At 39.5% G+C, this 9,278-nt stretch overlaps 1 protein-coding gene across 1 annotated transcript; it reads left to right on the top strand.

Moving 5' to 3' along the window:
* Positions 1 to 8,097: 8,097 nt before the first annotated feature.
* On the top strand, positions 8,098 to 9,069 carry LOC136155986 (olfactory receptor 7A17-like). The gene has a single exon (XM_065918272.1). The coding sequence runs from the start codon at positions 8,098 to 8,100 to the stop codon at positions 9,067 to 9,069; it is 972 nt and encodes a 323-aa protein (XP_065774344.1).
* The last annotated feature ends 209 nt before the right edge of the window (positions 9,070 to 9,278 follow it).

Below are 9,278 nucleotides of genomic sequence, written 5' to 3'. Positions count from 1 at the left end.
TGGGGACAATGGTTATCAACTACGTGACTCCAAGTACAGCCTACATAGAAACAAATTCAAATAGATTCACTTAGCATCACCTTTGAGTCAGGGAAAATGTTAAATATGATAAAGAAAATTTTAATTTACAGTTTATATTTCTGAGCAAAATATATCATTTTCATTCACTATATATGTTCATTGAAGTATGGATTTTGGTATCTATGGGAACAAATCCTATTTCATTAGCGTGAAGGATTGGCTGGTTTACATTTTACAAAAAGTGTTTAACACTTTTTAAATTGAAGTATCTACTTGTGTCTGTTTGCAAACTTCCAGTGCTGCATAGAAATGACTCTTTCTATGGCTTTAAACAAAATATGTCCTCTTTTCAAATTTTTAATAACCATGAACAGGAAGCGGGCTTCCTTGGTGGCTCAGACAGTAAAGAATCTGCCTGTAGTGTGGGAGACCTGGGTTGACCCCTGGTTTGGGAAGATCCCCTGGAGGAGGAAATGGAAATCCACACCTGTATTCTTGCCTGGAGAATTCTGTGAACAGAGGAGCCTGGTGGGCTACAGTCTGTGGGGTCAGGAAGAGTCAGACATGAACTGAGCACCTACATGTGCATATGTAATATCCATATATATCCTCATGATCAAAGAATGACTCATTAGAGAGCTTCAGTTTCTGTCCATACATGTGATTCAGGTCAGCATTTTGTATAAAGAGGCATATGTCCTTTTGACTCCTTCTGATCTCCTGGAATGCTATCTTCAAATATCAATAAAAATACTTAGAGTGATATAGATCAAATTATTACAATTTCCCTGTTTTGCCAGAAGTTTTCACTTTTGTCTCAGGTTCAAAAAATTTGTTAACAAAATAAGCCACTCATTATATCCAAGTAAATATTACCAATATTTATTAGAGAATTATATAGCTTTCTTTTCATATACTAACATTAAAAGAAAAGTAGAAAGAGCAGTGGATGCATCACCAAATTGACTTTTGACCAACATCCAGACTCAAACAGCACTGAGAAGTCCCGTGACACAGCGCATCTGGAGTCCCCATTGGGAAAGGGTTCCAGGCAGTGTGTCCTATCCAGCGGTGAGACCTCAAAGATTTCAGTTTGGGGTTACCAGGTGTAATCCCAGGACTCAAACTGATATCATCATCAGTCTGTGAGCAAATTGCACCTCTGGTTTCATGTTAATGCTGTTGGTTTTGTCATGTAAAACTTGGAAAATTCTTAAGCCTGGGGCCGGTTGGCCAGACCATCTCCAGGGGCTCAACAATCTCAAGATTCGTCCCCCATCTCATCTAAGGTGCTGCAAGTCTTGCACTCACAGCAGACGGTCATTCACACTCAGGCCAGTGTCCAGGCGGGTTAGAAGCAAGGTCAGAGGCCTGCTCTGTTTTGTCCCTGAATCCTAAACAAGTCTATCTAATTTCTCTAACATTCCCTCAGTTCTGTTAGCCTTTATGTTCTATTGGTTGGCTCTTACTGCCTAAGAAGCTAACTTAAAAACACTTATTTTATTATAGCTCCATTACGAATCCAGTGATTGTTTGGTGGGTTTTTTCCAACCTCTTCTGGGCTGTCCATGGATCTAATTCAGCTGTGATTTGTTTCTGAAGCTTATCCATGATGTTGCATCTGCACTATTCTTTCTTCAACCAATATAAGATGTTTACTCCATTTATATATGTATGTTAACCCTTTACTTTATGGGAGAAATAGTTTACAAATTTAAATTGGCTTAATTTCACTGTTTCTCTATCAATATATAACACTTTTCTTTCTTCCTAGTTATGTTAGGGGAAGCACACTGACTGAAGCCACTCACCCTGGCCAGGCACCACAGTGATCATTGGTATGAGTTGTTTTAAGACAGGAGGTCCTGGGAAGGAACGAGGAACTAATAAGCCACCACCAACTGGAAGAGTTTGGGAAAGGTCAAAAGGAGACACCACATGTCTGACCACCTCCCAGAATCCTTCTTGCTGGCATGCATCTTGGCTGAATAAGGCATGCACCACCAGGAAGGACTCTGAGTGAGAATGATTGGCTAAAGACAACCCAAAAACTAATCCCATCACCATAAAACCAGATAGCCAGTGGCAGAGCAATTCTCCTTGGTTCCCTTACCCTAGTACTCTCCACCTGGGCACACTTTCCTAATAAAATCTCCTCGGACAATTCATTTCTGAGTGTTAGACAAGAGCCCAGTTTCGGGGGCCCTGGAAGGGGTCCCCCTTCCTGCAACAGTTATAAGGTGAATCTCCTAGCAGTGTCTGGAGTGAATCAGCTATATTTAGATTTGGCCTGACTCATGAACACTAAAATTTTAATTTTAATTAATTTACAAGAGTACAGTTATATTCAGTAATCTTCACACCTTTAAAAGAGTACAGTCATATTCAGTAATCTTCACACAATCTGCCAAATTAAAGGATTCATACAAAACTGAGAATACATAATATATGAATTCATTTGTATGCAACTGGAGAAGATACTGAGTGAGTTTGAACTGCTTTCTCAAATAATTTTTAAAATGTAATCCACCTGGGAATAAAACCCTTATTTCTGAAGGCAGTATGGGTTAATACAACTTAATTCAGATGAAAGTTGTGAAATATGTGAAATGTTGGACATATTTTGAGCCCAAAGAAAACCTTCAAGAGTAAGGAGTGTGTGTATATATACATGTATGTGCATTTGTGAACATCTTTCTTTCAACTAAACAGACTCACACAGATACTGTTGTTGTAGAAAGGAGGGCACCCCTCCAGGGCCCCAAGAGCAGACTTTTGTCTAACACTTGGAAAAGAATTGTCTGAGGAGACACGTGTGGACACAGTAAGAGAGTTTACTGTAAGAAGGCACCCGGGTGGAGAGCAGGAGGGTGAGGGAACCCAGGAGAATGGCTCTGCCACGTGGCTCACAGTCTCAGGTTTTATGGTGATAGGATTAATTTCCAGGGTGTCTTTGGCCAATCATTCTGACTCAGAGTCCTTTCTGGTGGTGCACGCATCACTCAGCTAAGATGGACGATAACGAGAGGGATTCTGGGAGGTGGATGGACATACGGTGTCTCCTTTTGACCTTTCCCAAACTCTTCCAGTTGGTTGTGGCTTATTAGTTCCATATTCCTTACCAGGACCTCCTGTTGTAAAATAACTCATGCCAATGGTTACTAGAGAGCCTGGCCAGGGTGAGCGGTTTCAGTCAGTGTGAGTCCCCTAACACTGCGTCTTGAAATGAGTCTCAGTGGGTTTAAATGAAGACATCTGGAGGGATTGGATCTTTCAGGATGTTCCAGGTGAAGATTAATTCCCTCTCCTATTCCAATTTCCAGGGGCCGCCTGCATTCCTTATATCATGGAATGATATATATACTTATATCCTCCCTCCATCTTCAAAGCCAGCAGCCTAGCATCTTCACAAGTTTCTCTGACTCTAATTCTTCTTCCTCTCTTTCACACTTAGAGGATCATTGTGCTTACACTAGTCCAAAGTGAAAATTCAGGCTAATTTTTTTATCTTAAAACACATTGCTAGTAGCTATATTCCATCTACTGTCTTAATTATCCTGCTATATGAACTAACATATTAGAAAGTTATTTGGTTTAGGATGTATGTATTTTGGAGTCCTTTTTTCTGCCTACCACAAACTCTTCTTAATATGTATATTTTATTTTTGTCACTCAAGAGATCTTATATTTAAAAGATCTGTCACATAATTCACTGCCACTCTATAAAATGAGTGAGAAACTTTTTTCAAAATTACATACATAAAATAGCATCTGTGGAGTAGACTAAAACTATATACACTTGACCCTAACATAGGACTGCTGCCTTGATACCCAAACTGTGATCCACAGACCAAGATTTGCAGTTTCAATAACTAAGAGCTTGTTTGATATCCATTCCATGGGCCCAATAGAGACTTCATGAAACAGATTTTGCATTTCAACCACAGACCGTGGTGATTTTTATGCAAAATGAACTTGTAGAAGTTCTGGTCCAAAATAGCTTTTCTTACCTTCTCACTGTTGGCATTTGGGACAGTACAATTACTTGTACTGGGCTCTGTCCTGCTGTATATAAGAGATTAACAGCATCCTTTTGCTGCTGTTTAGTCGCTCAGTCATGTCTGAATCTTTGCAACCCCATGGACCGTAGCCCACCAGGAACTTCTTTCCATGAGATTTCCCAGAGTGAGCATCCCTTTAGACACTGCCAAATATTCCCAGGAGAAAAATCATCTCTGGTTAAGAACGACTGCCCAGAATCTGAAAACTGGAAGTATCTTGACTAATTCCAGTCAAGATTTCATCCCTCACTTGGAATGTACCTTTAAGTAGAACATTAAATCCCTCTGAGTTCCATCTCTACAATGGAGAATGAAGTTCATATAAGTTCTAACTCATAGAACACAGTGTTTTAAAAATTAAATTTTACAGTTTCTATTATATGTAGGTTAGTAGTGCATAAGAATATCTATAAAGGTCTTCCATAGTTACAAATATTTTATAAAGAGGGATAAATGACAGCTCTTAATTTCTGATATAAGCAGGGAGTCCTTATTGGAACTGCAAAACTTTCATGAAACCAATGATTATAATTCTTTTATTAAAGGAGCAAAATTATACCCCTTTAGCATTAGTGGGAATAGTCACATTCAGAGATTTCAGAGGTTATGTTCCACTACAAATCAAAGCATTGAAGAACCAAGGTACTTAGTCAAGACAAACCTTCAATATTGTACTTCTGAGAATATTTGAACTCAGGGATGTGATGAAGTGCTGGGAGTCAGAGCTTTGGAAAAAGGAGAGGTAAACGAGAAGGAGTGATGAAAACTGGATTCACCTAATGGAATGCAGTCTGCTAGGAATGGAGAAGCAAGAAAAAAAATCCATTATGTCAGACCAGCATCCCCACGGGAAATCATGTACTTGGAGGCTGGAGTCACAAGAGGAACATATGACTAATGAACTGATATAGAAAGATGTAAATACCACCTTGGCTGCAATTCCTCAGTCTGTGCAACTTTGGACAGAATGTGGTTGCTGCCTTTGCAGTCCTAAATCTAGCTGGGTGATCAATGCTTGATCCTCTTGCTTATTGTCTGGTTTGGGAATAAAACCTCTCTGCATTGTCAATCATTTATGGAAGAATTTTGACTTCCATACCAAAACCTTATTCCCAGAGTCTACATGCAGGTGAGTCTCAGAGCTTAATAGGCACTTCAGGAGAGGACCAGGGAGCATGGAAGCCGTGAACTTGTCCCAGAGGTCACCTAAGAGCCAATACAGCATAGCACAGAGATCACTCAGGCTTTCTGCTGGATTTCTTCAGTTCAGTTCAGTCGCTCAGTCGCTCAGTTCACTTGCGACCCCATGAATTGCAGCAAGCCAGGCCTCCCTGTCCATCACCAACACAGCCCAGGAGACCACAAACACAGCCCAGGAGACCATGGTGTGTCTGTGAACCTGTGCCTCGTGGAGTGAGAGAATTTCCTAAAACAGAGGCACCTGGACTCATATATTTGTTATTCGCTAAATCATGTCTGACTCTTTTGCAACCCCATGCACTGTAGCCTACCAGGCTCCTCTGTCCATGGGGTTTCCCAGGCAAGAACACTGGGACTGATTGCCATTTCCTTCTCCAGAGGAGCTTGCCAACCCAGAGATTGAACCAGTGTCTCCTACATTAGCAGGCAGATTCTTTACCATCTGAGCCAACCAGGGAAGCCCATTCCCCCTGCCAGGCACACACTTTCCCTGATCTTTCTAGATCCTTCTCTCTCTTTCTTGAGCTTAGAGTGAAAGTGAAGTTGGTCTGTCATGTCCGACTCTTTGCAGCCCCGTGGACTGTAGCCTACAGGCTCCTCCGTCCATGGGATTTTCCAGGCAAGAGTACTGGAGTGGGCTGCCATTTCCTTGTCCGAGGGATATTCTCCACCCAGGGATCAAACCCCGGTCTCCTGCGTTGTAGGCAGATGCTTTAACATCTGAGCCACCAGGAAAGTTTCTTTCTTGAGCTATCTGTTCAATTTTTATCTTGTCTGTTGGCCTTGCTTGACCACTCAGAACAGAAGAGCACCTCCTGCCTCTCTTTCCTGTATACCTGGTTTTATTTTCTTCATAGAATCTGTCACCACTGGATACAGTCTATAATATACTTATTTGAATATCAATTTTCATCTTTCTTGGAGTATGGGGGATTTGTTTTTCTGCATCTGTTTATTCCCAGTATGTATTTGAAATATGTTGACTTTCAATATATACTTCTCAAAGTCATGAAAGAGTTTCTCATTAAAACTGTAAATATTGTGCTGACCAAAAAAAAAAAAAAAAAAAAAAAATTCCTCAATTTTTTCAAGTAAAATAAAAGACATGCTTTTCATTTTCACAAAGAACTTTATTGGACAATATATTCACTGTTTTGTTCCACTACTTTCTACCATTTTTCAGGCAACTTCATAATTCCATCTTCCTAAAATGTTAAATCTTTTTGAACAGAGAATTGTTCCAGGTGCTTTTTACAGTCTTCCAGGGAAATGATTTTTTTTTCCCTCCATCAAGAGAATTTTGTAAAGACTGAAATAAATGGAAATTTGAAGGTACAATGTTTGGTGAATACGATAGATGACTCAGAACTTCCTAGCTAAGTAGTAAAAATTTTTTTCTGGTCATCAAAGAAATAAGCAGTCTTGTGGTTTCCTGATGGAAGATTATGCATTTTCTGTTCACTAATTCTGGATGCTATCCATCAAGTGCTGTTTTCAGCTGGTCCAATAGGAAGCAGCACTTGCTGGAATTAATCTTTTGATTTTCGAGAAAGACCTCACAATAGAGGACTCCCTTCCAATCTCACCATATACATAACATCACCTTCTTTGGATGAAGACTGGCCTTTGGCATGGTTGGTGGTGGGTTAATTTTGCTTAGCTCTTCCATTCCACATTATTGTACAGTATCCACTTTTCATCACCTGTCACATTTTATTTCAAAAATAGAATGTTTTCATTACATTTAAGTAGAGTCATATGTAGAAATGTAGTCAAGAAGGATTTTCTTTTCTTCTTTTTCTTTTTTTTTTTTTTTTTGCTTTACTTACGTGATAAGGGCTTCCCTTGTCACACACAGCTGGTAAAGTATCTGCCTACTATGTGGAAGACCTAGGTTCGATCCCTGGGTTGGGAGATCCACTGGAGAAGGGAAAGGCTACCCACTCCAGTATTCTAGCCTGGAGAATTCCATGGACTGTATAGTCCATGGGGTTGCAAACAGTTGGACATGACTGAACAACTTTCAATTATGTGATTAACAAACATCAAAGTGATTTTAACAAACATCAAAGTGATTAACAAAACCAAGCTAATTACTTTCAACACTTGATTTGGATATTTTGAGTTTATTAACTCTCTCCATCTTGGTGTAATGTTGATTGTTCTCAGTGAACATCTTGATTTTATTGCTATCAAGTTCACCTGGTCTTCTTTTCCAAGATGCATTATAAACCGAGAAATCTCCAGCATGAAATTTTGTAAACCTCTTTTGACATGTTTGATCAGTCACATCATCTTTTCCATACATTTCACAAATCTCTTTTTAATTTTTGGCCATTTTTTTAACCCTTTGTCATTGCTTTTTTACCACTCTTGAAATAATAAAGAATATAATTCTGAAAATGCTGCTTTTCTCTTCCATCTTCAATATTAAAATAGCTACACAAAATTTCACCAATTTTTATTTTTTTAAATGCATGCTGATATGATATCTGTCACAATATAACACAATTGTTTCAAATTATGTTAAAGACAAGTGAGTGCTACTAGATTCATCTTACATGAAAAAAACAATGAGAAACTCTTTTGGTCAACCCAATACATGAACTCTTTAAAAATATGCTGTGAATGGGGCAAAAATTTTAACAGGTGAAATGGGGTGTACCCTCAAGGAGAATTTATCTATATATAACATCTTAACATCAATTTCTTGCCAGCAAAATAAAAATTATAGTAGTTCAGTTATGTAAATTATTCCTGTTCAAGTGAAAATTATTCTTGGTATTTTCTTTTGCCCAATAGTCACTTCCACCACATGGAACCAAGGAACAACACACAATTTTCAAAATTTCTTCTTCTGGGACTTTCAGAGGAACCCGAACTGCAACCCCTTATATTTGGACTTTTCCTCTCCATGTACCTGATCACTGTGTTTGGAAACCTGCTCATCATCCTGGCTGTCAGCTCAGACTCCCACCTCCACACCCCCATGTACTTCTTCCTCTCCAACCTGTCCTTTGTAGACATCTGCTTCATCTCCACCACCATCCCAAAGATGCTGTGGAACATCCAGATGCAGAGCCAAGTCATAACCTATGAAGGCTGCATCACCCAGATGTATTTTTACATACTCTTTGCAGGACTAGATGACTTTCTCCTGGCTGTGATGGCCTATGATCGGTACGTGGCCATCTGCCACCCTTTGCACTACACAGTCATCATGAACCCCCGGCTCTGTGGATGTCTGGTTCTGGGATCCTGGGTAATAAGTGCAACATACTCATTGTTACACAGCTTAATGGTGTTACGTTTGTCCTTCTGCTCAGACTTGGAAATACACCACTTTTTCTGTGAAACCAAACAGCTTGTCCAACTTGCCTGTTATGACACTTTCCTCAATAACACAACACTGTGTTTTGGAGCTGTGATTATAGGTGGTGGTCCCCTGATTGGTATTCTTTACTCTTACTCGAAGATAGTGTCCTCTATCTGTGGAATCTCATCAGCCCATGGAAAGTATAAAGCATTTTCAACCTGTGCGTCTCACCTCTCCATTGTCTCCTTATTTTATTTCTCTGGCTTAGGAGTGTACCTTAGCTCTGCTGCTACCCACAGCTCCCACTCAAGTGCAACAGGCTCGGTGATGTACACTGTGGTCACACCCATGCTGAACCCCTTTATCTACAGTTTGAGAAATAAAGACATAAATAGGGCTCTGAAAAGATTCTTTGGGATGGAAACTTTTATAAAAAGGCCGTTTTCTCCTACGCTGAAGAACTGCCCATGACACCCAGACTGGAAGCCTCAGAGCCAGGAATTTTGACTCTGTGGTTGTTTTGTGATTATAGCAATAGTTTCTTCAATTGACTGCTTGGTATTTCCTTTTCTTTGATTTCAACTTCTCTATACAATAAAACAAAACAAAACAAAAAACCTTTATTAACTTTTCTGTTCTCTGTCATGTATAGTTTTTATTTTGTCCTTTTTTGACTTTCC

Source organism: Muntiacus reevesi, chromosome 1 (assembly GCF_963930625.1).
Source record: "Muntiacus reevesi chromosome 1, mMunRee1.1, whole genome shotgun sequence".
In the NCBI taxonomy this organism is placed as follows: domain Eukaryota; kingdom Metazoa; phylum Chordata; class Mammalia; order Artiodactyla; family Cervidae; genus Muntiacus; species Muntiacus reevesi.
The sequence above is the reverse complement of the archived record's forward strand: the minus strand, read 5'-3'. Positions and strand labels throughout refer to the sequence as shown.